This window comes from Echinococcus granulosus (genome assembly GCF_000524195.1).
Source record: "Echinococcus granulosus chromosome Unknown EG_S00026, whole genome shotgun sequence".
Taxonomy (NCBI): domain Eukaryota; kingdom Metazoa; phylum Platyhelminthes; class Cestoda; order Cyclophyllidea; family Taeniidae; genus Echinococcus; species Echinococcus granulosus.
In genome coordinates, this window is record NW_020170406.1 from 377,392 (window position 1) to 401,573 (window position 24,182).

Consider the following 24,182-nt stretch of genomic DNA (forward strand, 5'->3'; position numbering starts at 1 on the left):
ATTCGTTTAACGAGGAGTATAAATGCTTTTAGACTTTTAGCAGTAGGTATGAACTTCCATCGCAATAAGACAAACGATTTGTTTAGGGAGTTTTAAAACATGCTCACATAAAGATGAGCTCAAAAGGTGACGAGATTTACCTATGAATAGCGATTTTGACAAAGTTCGTGTATATGATTGGAACTTCTTTTTTTAAATCTTACATGTACTCTTTGCTTCTGTAAGAAGAAGGTGAGAATCTTTTGGCACACGAATGATTTGTTTGAATGTGTACGAATTATTTAATATATGAAATTAGCAGTTTGTGACCAATCAGGGTAGTGACCGTTTTGTTTGGTGGAAGCCATATTTGTCTGCAAATTGTATTTTCATAGGAAAATATACGAAGTGGTCTATGCAAATAAATGAAGCTTGTGTATTATGTAAGATATGATTATTGCGGAGAAATCCACCTACTTGTCTGCTTAGTGCCATCCTTAGTTAGATATCTGTAATTGAATGCTTGCACGCTTTTTGGGTCAATTTTAAATCTAGCAGGTTAAAGCGGGATGGTGAGCGTGCTGATGCCCTAGAAAATGCACGTGCTTTTTATTTACAGGGCTTTTCACAACAAGATCTGTCATTTGTGTCCTCTCTTCTTCCCAATTCGAGTCGCATTTTTTGTTTTATTTTAGCAGTTTAATGGAGAAAGAACCACATCCGGATCTCTCTCATGGAACTTTGAATTATCAGAATAATAATTTTAGTCACTCGAATTCTTTAACAACACTGAATTCCAACTATCCTAACTCCAGTGACCGTACACATCTACAGCAGCAGTACGGCGGAAATACTTCTCAATCCTCTCAGCACGTTTTATCCGTTCAGAGTTCAGATTCGGCGCGTTGTACCACTGACAGTTCGGGTGCTGTTCTAGTTCCTGGCTGTTCGTCATTAAGCTCCCGACTTGCTCCTGGGCAAGGTTCCGTCTACATGAAGGCGCAGTCTTCACAAGGCCTGAACGCCTATTCTGAAGCGAGTAAACCGCCTGCTCAAACGTTTTATGGGGTGGGTGCTTCTGTTACTCCGTCTAGCCAAGGGACTGTGCCTACTACATATGTCTCGCACGCTAATCTACAAGGCACTCCTGGCCCAACATCACGTTTTAGCGGCTCCACCAGTTATCCGAATCCGATGACGAATTCAACCATTCAGAACTCCCAAGTTCCTGGGTCTTCCTCCTCAGCAACTGACCTTGAAAAACGGCAACTCATTCAACAACAACTTCTTTTATTGCTGCATGCTCAATGCTGTCGGCAGGAACAGACCCATTCCACGCCTTGTACCACTCCTCACTGTCGCACTATGCGGAATGTTCTTCAGCATATGAAGAACTGTACTGAAGGGAAGAACTGTCGAAAGCCGCATTGCGCTTCATCACGACAGATTATTTCACATTGGAAAAATTGTAGCAGCCGGGAGTGTCCGGTGTGTGGACCTCTGAAGAGAGGGCATCAGCAGAGGACCGTCCCACAACGGCCGCCTGGTCAAATTCTTCCCAACGCTTCGCAGCCTAGTGAGATGAATGGGGTCTCTCCTGGACAACCAGCTCCAGTACTTCGTTCTCCAGCACCTCAAAGTGTTAGAAGGTCTCTTCCGGCAGCCACCGCCACTTCTACATCTCAGGTCAGGATTACTGGAGCTTACACTCAGTCGGCTCCCGTTTCTAGTGTCCCGACTACCCCTTCTCAGAGTGTGAGCGAGAGTGTTGAGCAAACGGATTGGCGAGCTGGTGTAAATATGGAACACCGGGATCATGTTGTTCGTAGAATGTAAGTCACCACTTGTTTTGTATCGGTATTTTTAGAGTCAAGTATATCTTGCCACAGCCTGATCCTGCGGCCTACAGTGATCCACGAATGGCCAACTTGATTGAGTACGCAAAGAAGGTGGAAAATGCAATGTACACAACGGCGAAAGATAAAACGGAGTACTTTCAACTACTCTCAGAGAGGTGTTATAAGATATACAAGGAGTTGGAGGAAGCTCGGCGTCGAAGGAAAAGTGCTGCTTCTGCCTCTGGAAATGGGTCTACGTCCTCCCTTCCGAATGATTCGGCCGTTAGTACTAATAGCGTATCGGATGTATCCGCAAATTCTGTCGAACCTGATAGAATGACTCCGAACAGAGGTTCTGTCTCTGCTGACTATCGTCCAAGCATTGCCAACTCGAATGCTGAGTTTAACCAAGAATCAGATTCAAGGGACGGTATTGGTGCATTCAAAAAAGAGGAGGATGTGAAGCCATTTGTTTCCGATACCAATCAATCCAATTCATCGTCTAATGAAATAAAAAAGACCCAGATTAAACCTGACGACTCTCTTCCATCCGTTGCCTCTATTTCCACAGGTGGTGCGTTAGGTTCTACTACTGTTGCTGACACCACCAAAGTTGATGAGTCCAAATGGAAAAAGTGGTCTCGCGAAGAACTTTTGCGTCACTTTTTGCGTCTCCATGAAGAGGTGTACGCCGATAAAAATGCTGAATGGTTTCGTGACCCGGTGGATCCGGTTGCTTTAAATATACCAGATTACCCGGAAGTTATCAAACACCCCATGGATCTAACTACGATCCGGAATAATCTGGAAGATGGTATATACAAAGATCCATGGGAAGTGTTGAACCACTTTCGCTTGATGTTTAACAATGCCTGGCTATACAATAAAAAAAATTCCAAAGTATACAAAATGTGTACTAAAGTAAGAAATTTTTCTTTAGAATCATTCTTTTAGCTATCGGAGTTATTCGAGAGTCAAGTGGATCAAGTAATGCAGGCGATGGGGTTTTGCTGCGGACATGAATATTCCTATCAGCAAATCCTTTATTGCAGTTCTGCAAATGTGTGTACTATTGGTAAAGATGCTCACTACTATATGTACACAAATACGTAAATTGTTAATATCTCTCTCTAACTATTTACTTTAGTGACAAAAGAGTTCTTATCTGTGATACTTACTATCAATGCGAGAAATGCTTCAACGAAGCAGGAGATGAGATAATGCTTGCGGACGAAGCTAATCAGACTCCAATGTATGTTTTGGGATTTCTTCTGAGTGCATTTTTCTCTAGTCCTATTAGAAAGGAGCTTTTTGAACGAAAAAAGAACAACGTAACTATAGAGGAGACCGATGTACATTGCAAGGAATGTGGCCGTCGTTGGCACAAGGTTTGTGCTCTTCACATGGATGAGATTTGGACAACGGGATTCGTTTGCTCTGGATGTCTGCGAGAGCGTGGTCTTAGACGGAAGGAAAATCGTTTTACTGCCAAGAATTTGCCCACTAATAAACTGAGTAACTTCCTTGAACGCAGAGTCAACGATTTCTTGAAGAAAAAGGAAGTTGGTACGGGGGAGGTGACGATTCGCGTTCTTGCCAGCTCTGATAAATTGGTTGAAGTGAAACCGCTGATGCGGGGTCGTTTCACAGAAAGTGGGGAACTGTCTGAAAGCTTTCCCTACCGCCTGAAAGCCATATTTGCATTTCAAGAAATTGACGGTCAAGACGTCTGCTTCTTTGGTTTGTACATTCAGGAGTATGGTTCCGAGTCTCCTCAGCCAAATCGAAGACGTGTCTATGTAGCCTACTTGGACTCCGTCTTTTATTTCCGTCCGAAGCAGTATCGAACGGATGTCTATCATGAGATTCTAGTCGGTTATTTACACTACGCCAAGCAACTGGGCTACACAATGGCTCATATTTGGGCTTGTCCTCCGGCCGAAGGAGATGACTACATATTTCACATGCATCCGCTAGAACAAAGAATTCCTAAGGCCAAGCGTCTTCAAGATTGGTACAAAAGGATGCTGCAGAAAGCAATGATTGAGGGCATTGTTGCAGATTTCAAAGACATACTCAAGGATGCTATTGATCATCACCTAGTGTCTCCTACAGAAATCCCCTACTTTGAAGGCGATTTTTGGCCGAATACTTTGGAGGAGATTTTGCAGGTTAGTGAGGTCGCTTTTTGTTGTAGGTGATTTTATTGAGTTTATAGACGCCTTACCATCAAATGTCTGGAATCATGTGTAACAGTTTCTCCGTGGTAGCCAGTTTGACAGGCGTCATTAATTCTAAACATTTTCTAACCTAGATGAGTTGAATTGGTAAATTTTTCTGCGTGAGTTTCCTAGCGTTTTTAAATTCAATTTGTTAGTTTTATGTCCATAACGAATCGCTTTTAACCGCATTGGGGACATGACTAGCGTGCAATAAACTAAACAAGCTGCAGTGACATCTATTGGGTTCCCTGGACTGGATTCAAGACCTCTGACAGATCAAAGCTCTTACACATTCAAACCGTCAAAATTAAGTATTTTTTGCATTTAATTTGGTTCCGCATTAATCTGGGATATTCTAAGCTAATCTGTCATTTTTATTTGTTCAACATGATCATTGACACTTTACCCCATTGAGTCTCACTTTGATCGCCTTTGGTAGCCCTTAGTGTTTTGCTTAATTATTAGCATAGTTTTGTAACAAAATTTCACTTGCTAATCATGACCTATTTTCAATTTCATCAGACCAATTATATCCCAGTATCCTACTCCCTAGGCTGTCCGTCTGTGTTCACGTTCTCATAAATAACCACTAGTGTTTTATAACTGTAGCTCGTGTAGATTTCGCTTAATTCCAAAAAAATATAATGAATTTACTTAATGTGCATTTTTTTGCTGTTTTAAGGATTTGGACAAGGAGGAGGAACGCCGGCGTCGCGAAGAGGCGTTGGCTGAGACCGAAGATGATGATCTGGATGGGTCGCGTGACCGAGACGGTGGCCACGGCGATTTGGACAAACGGTCCGGCAAAAAGAAGGCAAAAAAACGCAAATGTAGCAAAAAGTCTGGTGGTTCTACGGCTAACAAGCGCAAGAAGCTTGATGGGCCGGTGGATTGTAACACAGAACTTACACGTAAGGTGTACGACACGATGGAAAAGCTGAAGGAGATATTCTTCGTTATTCGGCTGCATAAGCATGGGGCCACCGCCTCCCTCCCACCTATTGTGGATCCAGATGCACTTATTTCCAGTGAATTGATGGATAGTCGTGACTCCTTCCTTCAAATGGCCAGAGAAAAGCATCTTGAATTCTCCTCACTTAGACGAGCCAAGTACTCGACTTTGGTGATGCTCTACGAATTGCATAACGAGGGCAGGCAGAGCTTCCTCTACACTTGCAACGTATGCAAAGACCAAATTGAAACTCGATGGCATTGCAATGAGTGTGACGAGTACGATCTTTGCAATCGCTGCTACAAGCGTGAAAACCATCCTCATCCCATGGAACAGTATGGTCTGGGTATTGAAGAGGAGGGTTCTAACGCCAACGGTGAGTCCAGTGGGGAACGTCCGGTGGGAAGTACGGACAGGAAACCGAATCTTGTCTCCTGTATCGCTGCTTTGGTTCACGCCAATCAGTGCCGTGATGCAAACTGTCGTATGGCTGCTTGCATCCAAATGAAGCGAGTCTTGGCACATCTACGTGCCTGTCCAAAACGTTCCAGCGGTACGTGTCCACTGTGTCGTCAACTTATTAGCATGTGCTGTTTGCACGCCAAAGCCTGTACGGAAGAACAATGTCAGGTGCCACTATGCCCTCAACTCAAAGACAGGCTTCGTCAACAGCAGATTCAAAAACGACGTCAGCAGAACAAGTCCCTGCAGAGAAGGACGAATCTCACTCGAGGAGCCACTGGTACGGAGTCCTCTGCCGCGACTTCGGCCTACCATTCTCAATATGGGGCGCCGGGGAACTCCTCTGCCCAGTCGTCAAGTGGAGATCTCCCCACATCCATGGCTGATTCGCGACAGATTTCTCGGAACTCTTCATTTAGCAGTACTACCGATAGCAGCAGGGTTGGGAGTTTACAGACTCTTTCTGTCAACGGTGGGATGACGGTGGCGGCATCTCCAAGGGTTCTGCCCGCACCCTCGTTCTCACTTCAGGGCCAACAGCCTTCGAGGTTGCCTGCTGCTTCCTCACAACTGGTTTGGCGGGATGGACAGCCAGTGCCTTCACAGCAGGCGGGACAGATGCAGCTGCAGCAGCAGCCTCCATCACAGCAACAGCAGTCCATGACACCTACTTCGACGTTCCGATCTGGCGGTAATGGTGGTGGTGCTCTTGTGACGCAAGATGTTAACAGCCTGGCACCCACTCAACAACAAATTGACCAAGTCGTAAAAGTGGTTGATCTCATTCGAAGAACACCGGCTTCTCAAGAGGAACAAAATAAGCAGGTGTGTGATGCGCTTACTGTTTATGAAATGCTCGACTCTTGGAGATCCTTATTCAAACTTCTCTTTTGTCAAAGACGAGAAAGATAAGTTATTTTATGAGTTGTGTGCTTTTTGCAAGTCGTTAAACCATTCGTTTTAGTGAGGAGATCATTCTGTTCTAAGTAGTCTTTGTCCACCGATTCATTGCACCCCTAGTTTGTGCTGTATGGTACAGACCTTTGTTGTATCTGGTCTCTCGTCGCTATGATGGCAATTTAGTAGCCCAACTTGTCTAAAGCTTTCATCTTGATATTTTTCGGCCAAAAAAGTGCTACGGTTCTGGGATGGTGTATACTGTTAGAATACAAAGCCGGCTGCTCTTTTTTGCCTTATGTGGTCTAATTTATTAGTTTGTTCTCTCCGTGGCCATCATAAATCATTCAGCAATAGACTTTGGTTGGGCCGAATGTCCTGCCACGAACTACTACATCCTACTTATTGTCTGTTATTCTTTATATTCTGTAGTAGTAAAAGTATAGCATACTAGTCCAAAAGTAAGTCTGTTACTGTTATTGGTGGTGTCGTGTTGATATCGTCTCTCATATTGCCTTTGGATACTCACTTCCTATCAACACTACCCGGTTTTAGTTCATCAACTGGATTAATCGCCATCCCGAGTTTCGGCCAGCCTTCCTTGCCCTACGTGGACGCAATAGGCAAGCTGCCAATCAAAACCAGCGCGTAGCGCAGCAGCCAACCGTTAGCCATCAAGCCCCTGGAGTTCAACCCCAGTCTACGGTGGGCGTCACGCCCATTCAACCATCTTCGTCTTCAACCACCGTCCTTTCCTATAACCAGGCCGCAGAGTCCATTCCCTCCACCTCGGCGATCTCACAACCAAGGCAAGTTGCTATCAGCGCAGCAGTTGGTCAGCGTCAGTTTTCACAGCAACAACAACCGGCACAATTCACACCTCACTTAGCTGACCAACAACAGCAGCAACAATATGTGATTGCGCAGCCGATGCGTGTCCGTACCCTCCCTGGGGGTCCTGCTGTTATTCAACAACAAGTTCAACCTCAGACTCAGCATCCGTCCGACCAACAGTGGTTCGTCACCCGTGTCCGTACGGGGCCTGGCCAGCAGCAACAACAGCTCTATTCCAACAGTAGTCCTGGAAATGTGCAACCCTCGGCAGCAGTGTACACGGCAACAGGAGGAGGAAGTACTGGAACTACACTTTTGACAACAATTGGAGCCGGTGGTGGAGGCCCCCAACAAACCCAGCATCATCCACAGCGGATCATTTCACCGTCAAGGCTCATTCCCGCAGTGACTGCAGGTGGTGGAGGCCAAAGAGTCGGTGGGCAGTCCACCACAGTGGTTCATTTTCGGGCGGCTTCGCAACAGCAGGCGCAGCAGCAACAGCCGCCTTCGCAGCAGCGTCCAATTGTGGCTCTGATGCAGCAGCCATCCCCACAAAACCCACAGCTGTTGAAGCCTCAACAACAGCAGCAGCAACCACCGCCCCAGAATCCTCCATCTTCCTCAAGTAATCCCTCGGGCTCGTGATTTTAGCTTCCTGCCGATAACCTCTTCACGTGTGTTAACTCTTCGAGTAGAGGTTGTCTATACCATCGCATTTCTCCCTCCTACCTATTCCGTTTGTTTTGGCTTACTTGTGCATGTCCGCGCACTGCCGCAGGACCTCTCCTCCCTCCACTTCCTTGTGCTGAGACTTTTTTTTACTTACGTATCAATCATGTACTAGCAGCGCGCGCGAAACTTGAAATTAACTACTACCACCGCAAGCCTCGTGGGAAAGTCGTGGTGTCTGCCACTGGGATGTCGTCGGCTGCATGAGGGTGTGTGCGTGGGTGTATCTCAGCGCCAATCTCTACGTATTGTCCTAATCAGTGAAGTGCTACTAGCTGCCCCCTCTTTTCGTACTCCAGCAGGGATGCGCACACCTTTCACCAGTCATCGCTCATTCTCTCCCGCTCCACTTGCTCCTCACTGTATGCACCGCGACCACCAACTTGTACATGCTACCATCTCCTCCTCCTCTTCCTGTCTACTGGTCGAAGCGCGTATCACCTTAGCGCTATTTCAATTATATATGTATATAAGCCTTCTTTTCTCTCTCCTTCTGTCCAACTCATACACACTTTATTTTCTTGGGCTGCGGTGAAAACTCTTGGTACCTTGAGCCCATCGCTGTTACCACTAATGCCACCTTCCACACATTGGTAGAATTAAGACTTGCCCGCCGCCTTTCCTGCTGAACACCTCAATTTCCGCCCTAACCCCCCACGTGCGCGCTCCTGTCGGCAATGTTGCTCTCCTGCAACGCGCGCGTGCTTGCGTGCAAACTCTGTAAATTGTTTTTCTTCTCCCCAAGACAACTATTTCTAGCGATACCGACCCTTCTCTCAATATAGCCGGGAGGTTATAGAGTTACGACTGTAACCCGATCCCAAGGAGAAGGTGGATGTTGCGAATTGGCAACTCATCTTGATATGAGTTCTCAACCTGCTTGCTTCAAGGTTGAATCTATCAATAAAAATGAACCAGTGAACATGACAATTCTTGTGGCGGCACTTGTCAATGATAGACGCCCCTGAGGGTGTTTCAGGTATAAACGCTCAATATTTTATCAATGTTAGGCGTTCTTGCCTGTATGCACTGGTAGAGTAGGGGTAAGTGCTTGGGACGTTGACAACATTGTTTACTATTCTCCTACGGGCGAGGAATTCGTGTCGTTTTCGCCATGACAAAGTTAGCAGGGATGTCGTTTTGTCGGTCTCGTTTGTAAGTTTCGTATTTTATGAGTTTAAAGTTGCGTTTGGGTGGCATCCTTATCTTATTTTAACCTCAACACGGAGGTGGATTTTTCCTCCCTAGAGGAAGTAAAGAAGCACTTTTGCGACCTTGTTTTATTATCTTAAACTTGGGGTTTGAGCTCAAGCCAGTTTGGGCGGTGACAGCGTTGGTGTGCTAAGACCGTCGTGTATGGTCCCCAAGAGTTGGCGTTAGCAGCGTCAATCGGGATCATGGTAGGTGTATCAAAGTGTGATCTGGTTTACTTTCCTCTATCCATTTGAAGGGGTCCTCTTTATTGTGATGACAGTGTGAAGGTTTCCATCTAGGAGCCCAAATGCGGTAGTTGGAACAGTGGTACGTTCTATCTCTAGTTCTTTGAGTCGGCACGCACTCAAGTCACATAATTGGAGTGCTTTTCATGCCGAGTGGAAATCACTTCAATTTGGCATGTAATGCAGTTGAAAACGTCTTATTTCAGCTTGCGCTCATCAATTTGACACTTCATCATTACTTCGTTGCGTGATTAGAGGTTCACAATGAGGCTGTAGACGATCCACTCAATTAATTGGCGCTGCGCAACTCGCTCTACACCTGCGCTTTATTCCAAGTCTGATTGACATTTAAAACAGGGTAGTGCCTAGAAAAGTTTATCACCCATCTAGGTTCATTGTGTCAGACGTATCAAATGCTCCCATCCCCGAACTGCCATCTCTGCTTCACTGTTCATAGATCGTCTTTTATTTTTTGAGTACAACTCTGCGTTGTCTTTGTAAAGCAAGAGTATTTCATATAAACTTCTAAATCGGTATTCTTGGAATTTTGAGCCGAATGGGGAAGGATTTTGGGATACTTTACTGGCAGAAGCCTATTGTAATGCCAAATTGACGTTAGGGAGCTGCCTGCATCATGCATGGACAACGCAAAACCCTGCAGTACCAATCTGTCCAGTGGGTCTACAGTTCATTTGTCAATTGAATAGGCAGTTATTTGTAGCAGAATACAGCTGAACCTTCTGCGTCAGGTTTCGTCCTTCAGGCAATTTCATTCATTTTATTGGATAGTTGAACTTTCAATGAGTTCTCGCCTTCTGCACGCACTAGCTGAGCCTCTTTGGTTGACTATCGTCTCACCAAGAGGCAGGCAGGAATTCCTTTGAAAAATTTTGAAGTTAAGATAACCTTGCTCTAGCGGTATAGGCTGCGGATGCATGACAGGCTTGAAGCTCGGGTGAAAAGTGTCGGAGGGTAAAAGTTCCAGCGAAAAATGCGCCACTACCTTTGGGTAGATATAAAATAAGCTCTTAATTGCTAGAAAACAGGATGCCAATTTGTTACATCGCATACATGACTGCCATATCGTTGTTGTCAACACCTTTACCTACAACGTAATAATTTAGTGGGATGTGGATTCGCGCTCCTCCGCGATAGGCTGCATTGGTCTCACAAACGTCAATCAAATGGTTCGCTTTGATCTCCCAACTGCTTAGGCTCATTCAGCCTTAATGAAGCACCCATAGTTATTTTCCTACCATTCTTCAGGTAAAACCAACAAAAATAGTCTTCGGAAGTCTTTTTTTTTGTATCAGTGTACTACTGGAACGAGTCAGGACGAATTCGTTTTATCTGACAAGAGCAGCACAAAGCCTTCCCACTCCAACGTATACCTTTAGTCAAAACAAGAAGTATTTTGTCTATTTTTAGTGGAATGCTTGTGTATTCGGGTACGCATCCGTGTGAAAGGACATGGAGTACGACCTTCTGATGGTGGTACAATAAAAGTAAGGTGCAGCGTAGTTAAAAAAAGCAATCGTCCAATCCACCTTCAACACAGAGGCGGTTGTTAAAAAGCGTCTTTGTGGTTTTTTTTCATAACCAAGGCACCTCATTGTTGTACTGAAATTCGTGTCACTGAGATCACCTAGGTTCTAAGCAAAAAAGGAAAACCAAATAGCCAGTAGAGGTGTCAGTAGCATGAAGGGTATATTAAGCGTCTTATCGCGCTCTGGAATCTGTCACGCCTATTCCACTTGTGCAAAGCTCTTTGCAACTAAACTACCTATGGCGGTATTGAAATGCCATATCACAGTATTCTGTCTCCCGACCCGCATGCCTGCTCTTTAAGAGCCATGTCAAAAGGGAGAGGATGTCGCGAGGAGCCTGCCGTACATTTCGGGCAATATTTACAGCGGTATGAGTCATGTCATGAAGTGGCAGTAGTGGCTCGTATAGTTATGATGGCATTTAAAAATACCAGTGTCCAAGTTATTCCTAACGATGCTCTCGGGTATACGAGTCTGGAAACAGGTTTATAATCGACATACAGAAGGACTGGTAACATTGGTGGCATAGGCGAGATGCCATAAATTCATCTTAGAAGCCAAATCTAGAAAGATAGAAGAAACTTGTACAGGAATGTATTACTATGCCACACAGAAACTCTGTTATTTTGACTGCCTCCATTGGACCTACTTCGGTTATCACATAGCAGTAGGGTTTACTTTAACTTGTCACCTACTTAGGTCTCAGGGATAAATCGCCCAATGCGATCCAGATATTTCATTGCTCCATTAATATAACAATTTCTCAATTTCTTCATTCTTTTCAGTTTAATGTTTCATACCTGTGTGATCTATGAACCCAGATTGGATAATTCAGACGTCACAAATATGTGACGATGGTAACGAAGGTCTGGCGATAATTTTTCGTTACCATAGGGAGACCTTGCAACCCAATTCATTGTTTGGATTGGCACATTTTGTAAAAATCCTTGATAATACCGGTTAATTGAGGACATTTCCATAGGACTGCTTTCCGAATTCTTTAATCTTTTTACTCATTTGAACTTTAAGGTTTCCAACTGTCTCTCTGGATTAGACCTTGCTTTCTGTAACGTGGCACCGAAGCCAACCAATCTTATTAGCAACTTCCCATTCAAGTATACTTTTGTATCTTTACTAGTTGTTAGTTATTGTAGTCGAAGAAAGACAATTTAGTTTTAATAGCACTTTTATTGTGAGTCTCCTTCCTACGGCTAGTGGACTATGTACAATGCTAAGCTTTTAGGAGTAAGTTTGCTAATGTTATCACATATGTAAATCCCGTAGGTTCAAGATTAACTCAATTCTCAACATGCAAATGTGGGAAGGGGTTAGTAAAACGAACGGAAAAATGAAACATTATGCTAACTGAACATAAGGGAGGTCGAAGAGCCTAGAGAAGACAGACTTTTGCATCTACCTCACTCCCCCATAAAGTGTAGTCGTGCAGTAATACATGCACACAGCTGAGAACTGAGCAGGCGCGTTTGACATAAGAGAGGGTTCTTCAACTGATTGTAAAAGCTGACTGGCCTTTCCACAAAGAACACCGGTTATTGCTCAAGGCAACCTCTGACCACATCAGAATTGATGTAGTTACAGTGGACCCACTCTCCATGGGTTGTGGGGATTAATCTTCTTAACCGATGTGATTCGACGAAAGTAACTGATGCTACATCGAGGGAGCAGCATGAAACTGTGTTACCGCTAAACTGCGCACCTAAAAGTCATTTACATGCAGCATTAAATTCGTACTGGCTGGGTTGGCTGAACGGGTGACCATATTTAGTGGGCAAGCAAAGCTTATCAGACCACAATGAATCATTGGAGCTTCGCGAGCTGACGGTGCAAGGAGGCTACACACATTATTTTCTAGGCCTTCTAAATATCATCGTAACTTTCCTTAATGGAGGGTAGAATGGGTGATGAACATTCAGTTGTCGAAATGAAAACGCAGTCCTGAAGGCAAGGATTTCTGTTCCATTGTGGATAATATCCACTTCGCTCTAATGGAACTTGTTGATGTATCTAAAATAGAGATGACGAGCTATAAATTTCGTGAAATAAATACTGTTTGTGATTGTTTATCATCAAATCCACACTCACAGTGGAATCTAAGCCCTCAGATTAGTTCTTTTAAGCGAAGAAACTTTGCTAGAACGGTGTTAACTATTTGTTCAAAAAAAAACTGTGAGAAACCAAGAGTTTTGCTAAATAATGTAATGCTCTATTTTGCGGGACCAAAAAGTGAAACCTGGTGTGTACACCTCTCGTTGCTGAATATTTGTTGGAAAACCTACGGATCCTGTCGACCACTTGACTATAAGCAGCCTAACGCCCCCTGTGGGAAGATTCCATAAGTTTCCTTTCTAACCACCACACCTACGGGTAAATTCTTATATTTGACTTATAGCATTTTGATACCCGAGTTTTGGTGTGTTGAATGAATTTGTCGGTGATTTAGACAATCACAAAGTGTCAAAGTTGATGGCGGTGATTTGAGTTGTGAATGACCTAAAAGAAGGCGATTTCTGGAGACAATGATGGCTTACATTGACAGAAGGTGCCTTACTTCTACCTTTGTCTTTTGTTTACTAAACGGACCCTAGCAGGGTAGTTTTTCTTCCTCTCTTCCACAAATAATTTCTCCTCCGTGGAAATACTCTTTCGTCCCTTGTCTACAAAACTGCGAAAGGGATTGCAGTTACATTTGGGTAGCTCTGTGTATCTTTTTTTGATCTAGTGTGCTTAAAAATTGAATTTGCGCAACACTGTTTAGGTATGTGAACCAAAAAAATCTCCTAAGGAATGTAGAACGAAATGATGATATATGCATGTGGGATTAAACTGAGGTAACCAATTTCTCATTTGTTGGCGGAACACCTTGGTGGTGTTTAGTATCATTGTTTTCTGCAATTCAAGTGAGTACTGCGCTCCTTTTTATGCACCAACACTACTTTATATGCAAGAATAATAGGGTGGAAAAATGCTGCATCCCCACTGAGAAAAAAAGGTTCACATCCGGTGATAAATATACCATTAAGCGTTTGGCCTTAAAATGAGGAATTGCGCGACATCAGCAATTAAAACAGCATATACTTTTTTACCAAAAGAGTGTAAATAATAAATAGGTAGTCACAGCGATAATGAATGCTCTGTTAAACCGTTCTTTAAGGCATTTAGTAAGCTCATGCATGGCTACTCGCTATGTCGCCTGCCTTGATGAGGTCCTAAAAAAACGGAAGGAATTGCATAGAACGTGACAAAGTGCGATATTTATGTGTTTATCATCACTTTCATTTCGGGAATGTTAAAACATAAATCATGAACAGTTTAAGTTGCCAAAGGAATTAAAAACGTCACTTTTTGTCAAATATGACATTTTTATCCAAGGTCAAAACAGAAGAGAAGAGAGTTGAATTTAACTGCTTCTTGATGCAATGCGGAAAATTTCAAAAATATTTACCTTATTTATAGGCAAGATTTCTTCCGCGTCTCGTGAGGACAAACACAGGTAAGAAAGAAACTCGAGGACTCTTAAACTTTAACGTAATTACACAACTACGGGTGTATGCTTCTCGGAAGCCGATTTCAAACTAATTCGGTGGAAGAGCATTTCAAGTCCCACTCGTTGAAGTCTATTTCTGTACACTGCCATTAAATGTGAAGTAATCGAACGACGTGTCACGTGTCTCTCATTGTCTGTTCTCTGTTTTCCTTTCATCTTTGCACATTATGCGGGTGACACCCAATGCCGTGGGGTGTCTTGACTTTGGTGAAGTGAACTTATTCCACACACACACACATACACACACACACACACAAGTAGTACACCTATTAATCCACTAATGGGTTTTAATTCGAGAGGTAGTTTGGGGTAAGGTACGTAGAATGGTTTAAAACTTCAGCTTAAGGAAATTTTGTAAGCTCCTCCAGAAGCTGTCCAATTCCCCATACTCAGGGTAGAAGGCAAGCTAAATAGGCTGCAGACGACTACCATTGGCACCAATAAACAGAATGGCGGAGGCACCATTGAGGATAGGGAGCTTGATTGTTTACTTATTAAGTTGATGTGGTGACACTGCCATGGTAAATGGTAGGCCCGTACGCAGAATTTTCTCCACTAAGTCTGTTGGTTTAGCCATGAAGGGTCAATTTAGTGCAGACTAAATAGTGGTCTTCAAATACCATTGGTGCCTTGTTTTAGTGTTTTTATTCGGTATAAATGCAAGTTAAATAGTTGTTCCTTTTACCCTGACATCATTTGCCTTTAAAAAGGTTTTTTCAGATGTAAAGTACTTAATCTTTAAGGAGGCAGCAAAGTTTATGCGCATCTGCAATCTACAACCATGACTTTTTCCACTGTCTAGGAGTCTCTCGTGGAAAACAGCACGATTAACTTGCGTAGATGAACCGAATCATTATGGTAGGATTCGAGAGGAAAAAATCTACGTTGATCCAAGGCCTAATGCAATGGTTTAAGTGGTTCTTTGAAGTCAATCTATCAACTGTTTTCTGTTAGCTCGCATATCCATTTATAACAGTAATGAGAAACCGCAGGTGCAACACCTAGGGGACAGGCGAAGCAATTACTTTATGAATATGAATGCCCCACTCATAGCAAAGCTTTTGACTTTGTGTCTTTTACCTCGTCGATGCTTAATCTTGCAGTGGTAAGTAGCAATTTCTAGACTTTCGCATTTGTACAAGAAGTTGATGAAATTTCTGACTATTTTATGTCCCTCTTAAATGGTGATGTGGTCGTCACGTTACTTTTTTTTCATGTAAGTACATCTCATTTGCGATGTTGCAGTTAAAAAAACTACACTGTTTTAGCTACATCGGTAGTTGAACATTTCGTTCCACGGAAAGTACCTCTTCCCTAAAGTCAAACCTTGCCACCACCTCCTTCCTATAACTGCATTGCCGTATCCTTAACTCGCATACTTTACCACTAGCTTCTTTAATTCTTTTCATCTTTATTGCATTTGCTTTTGTTAATTTGAGTGGCTACAATCGAGAATCCCTTGTTAGTACGTTTCAAAGTAAATGGAATTTTCCTTTTAAAGTTTTTAGTGGTAAAAGTACGCCTACATTCACACATTCACCTACCACAACATAAAGGAGTTAGATTATATAATGGTGTGTGAGTAATAAATGCAATACTATATCTCACTAAACATTTTCCCGCAGAATAAGTAAAACCACATATTTTCTCAGAGAATCCGTAAATATACTTTTTATGGAATTAAAAACTAAAGTCAATCATCCTTCCTTTGTAATGGCTTCTCAAGTCTGCCTATTCTTGCTGGTGGAAATGTCTACCATGAGTGAATGCTAACCCACCGCCAGGAGCTAACTGTATCCACAAGTGGCCCATTCAACCTTATAATAGCCCTTGTTAAGGGATTCAAATGTCAGAAGTAAGGTCCAGACACACGAACCTGTAATTCCCCTACCCTGTCTTGTAATGCCTTGTGTCTAGTCTATGCCCGTTTGTGCGTCTGTCTAACAAGGTCTGGGTGAAGGTAACATGGGCGCATGTAGATAACCACTTAATAGGAGCTAACAGGACACAATGCACCCAGAAATGCCCTTAAGCCAGGATACTATTGAGGGTAACGCACTGCAAAGGAGACTTGTTTTCCTATCTTCTTTGATCTGGTACATATCATCACAACCTGCTTTGTTACCGTAACTACCATAACGTAGGATTTGTAAGTTGTTAACCACTTAAATGTCAAAGACACACGATAGTGCAGTTGAAGTTTCAGCGCCTGGTTTCAGCATTCAGTCATCTTGTAGACTTCGTTAGGACAATCTAAATTAAAGGTAGACAATGTGCTGGCGAAAATTTTTTTGGATGTGGTTGGCAGGCCATGTAACTTGAGAAATGGGTTATGATAATGAGACGCTTTTACTTTGTGTAACTCGGAATGCTATCAAGCAATTAAATCCTTTATACGAATCATCTTACCATCCTAATGTATCAAATTACAATGGTCTAATAAGTTTTTAAGTAAACAAGCCTTACATTGGAGGTAACCGTTTTGAATTGCCCTACTTATCGAATGTCAGGGCAAGTTAAACTCTTGATAGAGTTCACATTTTACTGTCCCTCATGACACATCCAGGGTACAAATAAATCCTGATTTACGCGTTAGCCGTTTAGCCGTTAGCCGTGATGAAGTAACACAAGATTCTGATCTGCTGAAACCTAAGGGATTAACTAGAGATCCTGAGGTTATTTACACCACAGTAGCTGTATGCCAACAGGAATTGCGATGAAGAATTGGTTTTACCCCAGTAGAAGACTTAAAAATTCCGACCTCCTGCCTTTGACTAACTTTTATGACGATATTTCAAACCAAATGCTGGAATCTTATTCATTCCACAGCGCTTAAACTTATTAAGGCCTGAATCAGAACTTTTCGTGCCAAATGGTAAAGATGTAAAGTCACCATTTGTGATATACAACTTTAGTCGTGGTATCGTCAAGACATGCTCTGATATTAACTGTAGAACAATAATTATACTAATGAGTATTCGCGTTAGCTTTTTTGGACTTTTGTTTTAAGAGGAGATGTCATGGTTACAGACCTTGCCTTACCTAATTATTCTAAGAAAAATAAGGGATCTTGAGTGAGTTATGGCTTGACTCGATAGATATAGACACGGAAGGCTCATACTGCTTGTGTATGTACCGAAACGCCTTTTTTTTTTTCATTTACAAAGCATGAATGTACACTTGCTAGAGATAAGAAGCCTTGATTTTACCACAGTGGAGCATGCTCCGAGTCATGGATTCTCATGAAGCGCGTAATAGGAGAGATAAATTATGGATGCTGGGTTTTTTGGGCCCGATGTCAAGTCATTTTGATTTCTCTCCTCCAATGGTACATCGATGTTTGCATTTGTTCCAAGTGATAGTAAGTAGATCTCGAGGTTGCAACTTCGGGGCTTCACCTAGTTTCACTGATTATGCTGTCAAATTTTTTTTGGCCTCAAAGCCCACCCGTGTTACCGCAAAAAATTTTCTTACCCTCCTAAACGTTTACCCAGCATCTTTAGCATCCTGTAAGGAATCACACTGTCAGACGTTTCTAGGCTGGATGACACTAGTGTTTTTAAAAGAGGTTGAAACAGAAAAGGTAAAGTGTGAAGCTCTTTAGCAGAAGAACAGAGAAAATTGTTTCTGTTCGATGGATATTAATTGTATTGTGATATACCAACATGATGGATTGTATGCATTCCCAATTCCAAAACACACATGCCAAAAAACAGCTAAAAAAGAGATGGAGTGACGATAACTCAAACTGACAGCTGGGTAGCATAAAAAATTTGGCAGCGATTAATTCGTTTTTTGACGAATTTACCTACGAGGTTATCCCACTATAAGACATTTTCCAACCTCGAACTCTACCTCACAGCTCAGTTCAACAATGTGACCCGTCCATCAAATGACCCGACTAATGGCGCCCTTCACATCGCAATTTATCAGATTCACTGTAACTTTTGACAACGGAAGTTATTTTCCCTGCTGCCTCAGGGGTTGTTTCCATACAGCCAACTACTGCTACAACAGACAAAGCTGAGGTGCACTAACACCACTTGTCGGGAATGATCCTCAAGAAGGAAACAAAAATATATGGAATTTTAGTGGTTGTTTTATTTGTGCATCGCATTACAGAGTTTGTAGCCTTACTGTTATTCCTTTTCTCCCTAACAAAGGCATTCTCAGGCGCCTGTTATTGCGTCTCTAGTAATAACGCAGTCACTGAATGTATTCAAAGCAAAAGGAGATCCGTGCCACTTTCTCCCAGACAGATGCACTAGTCATATCAACCTTCTTGTATACATTACCTTCTGGGTTGAAAATCTTTCAAAGTAATTAGCTTTTAAGAAGTAATAGCCCATGGAATTCAAATGAAGATGCGCATTGTGGTAAAACTTTTAGGTAAGTTTTCTTTATAAAAATACTGGGTAAAATGTAGTAGCACGTCAGTTTTCTATCAAAAAACGACATTTAATAGGCGTACTACTCCTAACTAATACCAAAATAAATACCTCCTTTTAGAACCCTATCATCTACGTGGCAAAATTCATTGTCCTCACCTCCACTTTATTGTCCCTACAGCCGAATTATCCTCCACTTGCAACTCTATGCATAGCATTCAATTAAACTCCACCATTTCCGTGGCTAACTAGAAGAAGACCAAAACTTTTGGCGTAGAAGAGTACACGCGATGTACGAGGCCATCTTAAACAAGATCTACGGACTTCTACAGCTTAACACTCTTCACGGCAATAAGAGCCTACACCTACAGAGCAACAATTCTGGCAAAATACCACCTCTTCTGCACTGCACATTTGGTCGCACAACAGCACAACTCAATGTGTTTCGTCCATTGTGTCAGGAGGTCACAAATTTCGCGTGGTCATCTCGATGGTATGACTTCCTGTAACTAATTGTCAATGCTGCAGTTTACAGCCATGTATCATAAAGTTTGTGTACGCGCTATCCTATCCGTGCAGTACTTTGTAATGTGGTCAGCAACATCTTTCCCTGGTTTTATTTTTTAACTTCACACCATGAAATGTCCATTGAACTAACCTGATGAATAAGACAAATCACCTTAAGGTGGGTATGCCACGCTCAGGAAGACCCTACGACCTTGGTAACACTTAACTCTCGTCGGCTGGGATTAATAATGACAAGAATTTCCAGTAATGTTTAAAACGAGTGATCAAAGGAGTTGATTTACATTAAATGAGATGAACAATTCTTGAAAGTCATGGATTGTGCGTTAGAAAGGCACCTTTTTGGATTATTCGGTCAATGACTTTTAATGAGAAGCGATTCTTGCATTCCAAAGCTGCTTTGATCCCGTCAAGCGATCCACTTGTTACCCATCTAACTTTTTGTCTTCAGAACACTATGCCTGTTCAGTGTGTAGCAGACTTTTGACGAGATTTCTACCGCGGACTGGTCACCTTCCAAAAGCCAAATAATTATGACTGAATTATGTCCACTCGATACGATTCACCGATGTGCAAGAATTAGTCGGAAGGAAATCCTATTCAATAAAAAAACAATGCAAGACTTAATACTACATACTGCAACAAACCCTTGAAAAGCCCTCATATCTCACTTTAGGCTGGTAGAGAGGAAGGAAGATATCCCCTCATCTCTAGCCTCATCTTCCGCATCGCTTTGGTGGATTCCTTCAAGTGAGGTCTTGACCTTACTGTCTAATAATCACATGGTCACATGTAAAGTAGGGCAGGCAGTGGGGCTGGATTTTTGGGTCCTAGAGACAAGAGAGCTTAGAAAAGTATAGTTCGCGACAAGCTTAGGCTTTGCTGGGAAAGGATTATAGGCTGTAACAGTGAGTGTTTCAACTGCAAAAATACTTAATCCTAATCCTAAAAAGCTGTCGACAAAGGATTCAATCCTCTATCGCACCACTTTCACAGTTAAGAGTAGGCAGGGTTGCCTTCATTCAGGCTAATCTCCCGTAACACTAATTGACATAGTTTCACACAGTCAATATGAATTCTTCGCAGATAATCCAGACCGTCCCGTTTATGTTGTGAACACTAGTATTAAAGAGTCTTCAAGACTCGGGCCTAAATGACTAGCCACCCAAAATCTCCATTATCACCCATTCACTTTGTTCTAAAACATCGTTCAACATCCACCCTGTCTCCGACATTAGTCAGAGGTACAAAGGACTACACGATGTTTAGCATCCTTCCCAACTCCACGTATCTAGGGTAATCTAAAACGCCCAAAATGGCAACCATTCCCGTCAAACTACGGCCACGGCAGGTGTCTGGTATGCGTCAATATTTGAACGCCCAAAGTTCGGATAGGTTTAAAAAGTGAATAAGGACTCCGCCAGGTTTTACCTAGTTTCAGGCTCATGATTGCCTCTCACACCTATCTTAACATACATCTGAATCTGTTCCACGACGCTGCTTAGCTGGACTGTCTGGGGTTTGGAAATTTATTTTACCAGTTCTCTACGCAAGACAAATGGTCACCTTATCAGACATTGCTTTTCTAGTCTATGCACATGTTCCCTGGTGGCTTATATCCACAATGTGTCAAAAAATGTGCGCTTATTTTACCGGAAACACGATAGCAAACAGCATGCCTTATCCCTCCCCTCCTCGCCTACTAGTAGAGGAGTCTGTAACAATTTCCTGTGAGTTTCCCGCTAAAGATTCGCGCAATCACCCAAAGCAAAGGAGAGGAGAGCTAATTTATCTGCATTTCTAAATACTCAGTCAGCCAAAAACTATAGGTGAGGCAAAATCCGAGGATCCAGAGCACATAACGACACATTTGGCACACTCAAAATACTGGAGAAATGTTTGATTATGGAAGCCATTGTATTCCATTTAAAGAATAAAAAGTAGAGGCCAAATATGATCAAGGGTGCCATAACTCCACGTGGACATTGCATCCAAATAAAATAAACGAGGACCCAACCAGGCAAAAATGGACCGACCTTAAACACGGATCTCAAGTATAGTTAATAGACTGTTGGATACATTAATGAACCACAGCGCTATTGTGGCCGTGAGTACCAGGCATTTTTGACTAGAATGAAGCGAAAACAGGAAAATATTTTGGATGGATGACAAGCCATTTGTTAGAACTCACTGCAGCACTTATCCACACCTTCTCACGCGTCTGCAACGATGAGAACCCGTGACTTTGATTAATCAATGCACAAAATAACGCCAGACATTCCAACTGCATTACTAGTTCCAAGGGGCCGAAGAAATACTGCACGAATATTAATTTGGAGGCAAGGCAAAAGCATTGACGTTGTGTTCGACAGCCCCTAGATCGTCAAATCAGTTCACGCGCCACAAGCCTCAGACGCTAGGGTGCAATTTTTGCAGAATCTATCCTTCGATCAAAATACTTTACACCACAACAACCAACTGTGACTTTCATCTGCGTTGCATCCAAACAAACGATAAATACACACAATAGTATATTCATTCCCGTTATAACACAAAAGTGAAAACTCTCGGTTGTATTAAAAGGCATGGGATTGGATAGAGAGTAGGTTGACGGAAGGAAATGAAATGGGAATGAGTTTATTCACAAACATCGTCATCCTACCATGCAGCCCAGGACTCAGTTACGGGCTCTATCCCGAGACCTCGAATGGCTGCGGCTTCGGGAGCGGCTAATACGGCGCTGATTGCCACCACCTCCGTGCCGATGACCAGGTCTTCGACTGCTACCGCTGCCGCGGCTACTGCCCTTCACGAAGGCCCAATCGACCAAGATCTTCTGCCCATGCAACTCACTACCATTCAAGGCCTGGAGGGCTGCATTGGCGTCTTTAAAAGTCTCATACTCAACTAGTGCATAACCCTTAAGGAAACCGGTACGTCGATCGAGATTAAGATGGATGTTCTTGATTTCTCCGTACTCACAGAACTTGTCTCGGATGTCTTCGTCTGTAGCCTCTTCGTGAACGTTGCGCACAAACACGATCCAACCCTCGATAGCTAAGGAAAGGGAATTACTGTGAGTTAAAAATTTACAGCGTTGAGGACCAGTTGCAGAGGCATTATCGTCCGTTTTAAGAGACTCGAATTCTTCCTCCTGAGCACGTGTGACAACCTCTAGAGGTACGAATAAGGAAAAATCAATATGGGAACAAAAATACCTCCTCGAAAACCACGACCCTTGCGTTTGGTCGCCTGCTCCTTTAGGCGCATGATTCCATCTGCAATACAAAAGGTCCCGTTAAAAAGCTGTTGATTAATGAAGGTTGAAGCAACTGCAATTGAGCAATACTTGAGAATACCTTATGAGAACTTGTAAATGGCACAAGACAAAAGCCACGCAGAATCGGGAGATCTAATACATATGCATTTTTAAAAATACCAAGTCTAGTAAGCGTATGAAACACCCAACCAGGGCATTTAGCTGAACAACTCAATGAAAATTCAATGCACATAAAATATTAGCAAAATGACATTTCGAGCTTCTTCAATAATAGATGTTCTTAAGTGTTCTGAGTTAAGTGTAGGTCCAGTTAACCATAAAATTGACTGATCGCCCCGCTCATGGATTCTAAACATATTACGGTTAAAATAAACGGTTTCATCCATCAAAACTGGAAACCAAATATTTGTGAACTACAGTCACAGATATAAAAATGGTTCAGTCAACGCATTTATCCGCATGATAAGCCACGATGCTAGGCCATTTAGAATGGAAAAAATTAATAGGTTATTAGAAACCAAGATTAACAGAACTGAGAAGTGCTCGCTGATTTTAATGATGGAAAAACAGACTCTAGTTAGTGGCTCAACGAAGATACCTCAATTCATATCAGCTGTCAATTAGAATTGAGTCAGTCCAATTGACGCGATAACATCTGCTACGATCAAATCATGGAATGACAATGTGAGGAGAATCACAATCATGGTGGAAATACACATTTTAGGGCGAATTGACCACTTACGATCACCCTCCGTATCATCCTCGAAGTCATTCCCACCATGAATTTCGACGACATCCGCCATCTCAATAAAGCCAGGACTAAATACCAAAACTAGTGGGGAAGTGATCCAATCATAATTGCGCAAATCAGTTCAAAAAGTATGACAGTCTCATTAGTCTGAATTCAAATGTTTGTGGTTAATCCAACATTCATTTTTAAATATATATATTTATCCCAATTAACACAGATATTTTTATTGCAAGCCAAAGGCTGTGGTCTTTTAGGAAAAAAGCCAATTCAAATAGTCTCAAAAGTAATTATTTGCTTCTGTTTTATTTAAGATGTTTTTTACGTATCAATCTCCAAATTAGTTGATTGGCCGATCAAACCTAAAAGCTAATTCAGAACTAAATCAGTTTCCCCTTAAACTCTTAAGCATGGTTGGCATTGGCGGTAATGGCACATCCATATTATCTGGTCACGTACTCAGGATTTTAGACCGGATGTGCCTTAACTACATCCTTTAATAAGGTACTGAAGACCTGATTCGGTCTAGAGTCAAAACGTACTATTGCAAATGACCATGCTTTGGCAGGCATAGACACCAACTATTAACAAGAGGTATTTCACGATTCCATTTTGACTCATAAAGATAACACTAATCGTTTGATTGGGCAATGTGGAGTAAAGTTCATTTTATTTCTCAAAAATCATTCAAGACATCTTTTATGAATGTACCATTGCAACTTGAGACTTTTCTGAGGATGATTGGAAATATCGTTCTCTGGCCAAATATGTGTTCTA

At 42.4% G+C, this 24,182-nt stretch overlaps 2 protein-coding genes across 2 annotated transcripts; one reads left to right on the forward strand and one right to left on the reverse strand. All coding sequences in view use genetic code 11, as the record gives it.

Annotated features, from left to right (window-relative positions):
* Window positions 1-404: 404 nt before the first annotated feature.
* On the forward strand, window positions 405-9,809 carry EGR_04284 (CREB-binding protein; the record flags this gene model as incomplete). The annotated part of the gene is made up of 8 exons (XM_024493533.1): window positions 405-415; window positions 678-1,811; window positions 1,847-2,738; window positions 2,772-2,926; window positions 2,965-3,988; window positions 4,722-6,278; window positions 6,906-7,825; window positions 9,743-9,809. The coding sequence occupies 8 exons, from the start codon at window positions 405-407 to the stop codon at window positions 9,807-9,809; spliced, it is 5,760 nt and encodes a 1,919-aa protein (XP_024352041.1).
* Window positions 9,810-22,054: 12,245 nt separating this feature from the next.
* On the reverse strand, window positions 22,055-23,460 carry EGR_04285 (RNA-binding protein 8A; the record flags this gene model as incomplete). Its single annotated transcript, XM_024493534.1, has 4 exons — window positions 22,055-22,434; window positions 22,471-22,551; window positions 22,596-22,655; window positions 23,400-23,460. The coding sequence occupies 4 exons, from the start codon at window positions 23,458-23,460 to the stop codon at window positions 22,055-22,057; spliced, it is 582 nt and encodes a 193-aa protein (XP_024352042.1).
* Between the last annotated feature and the right edge of the window lie 722 nt (window positions 23,461-24,182).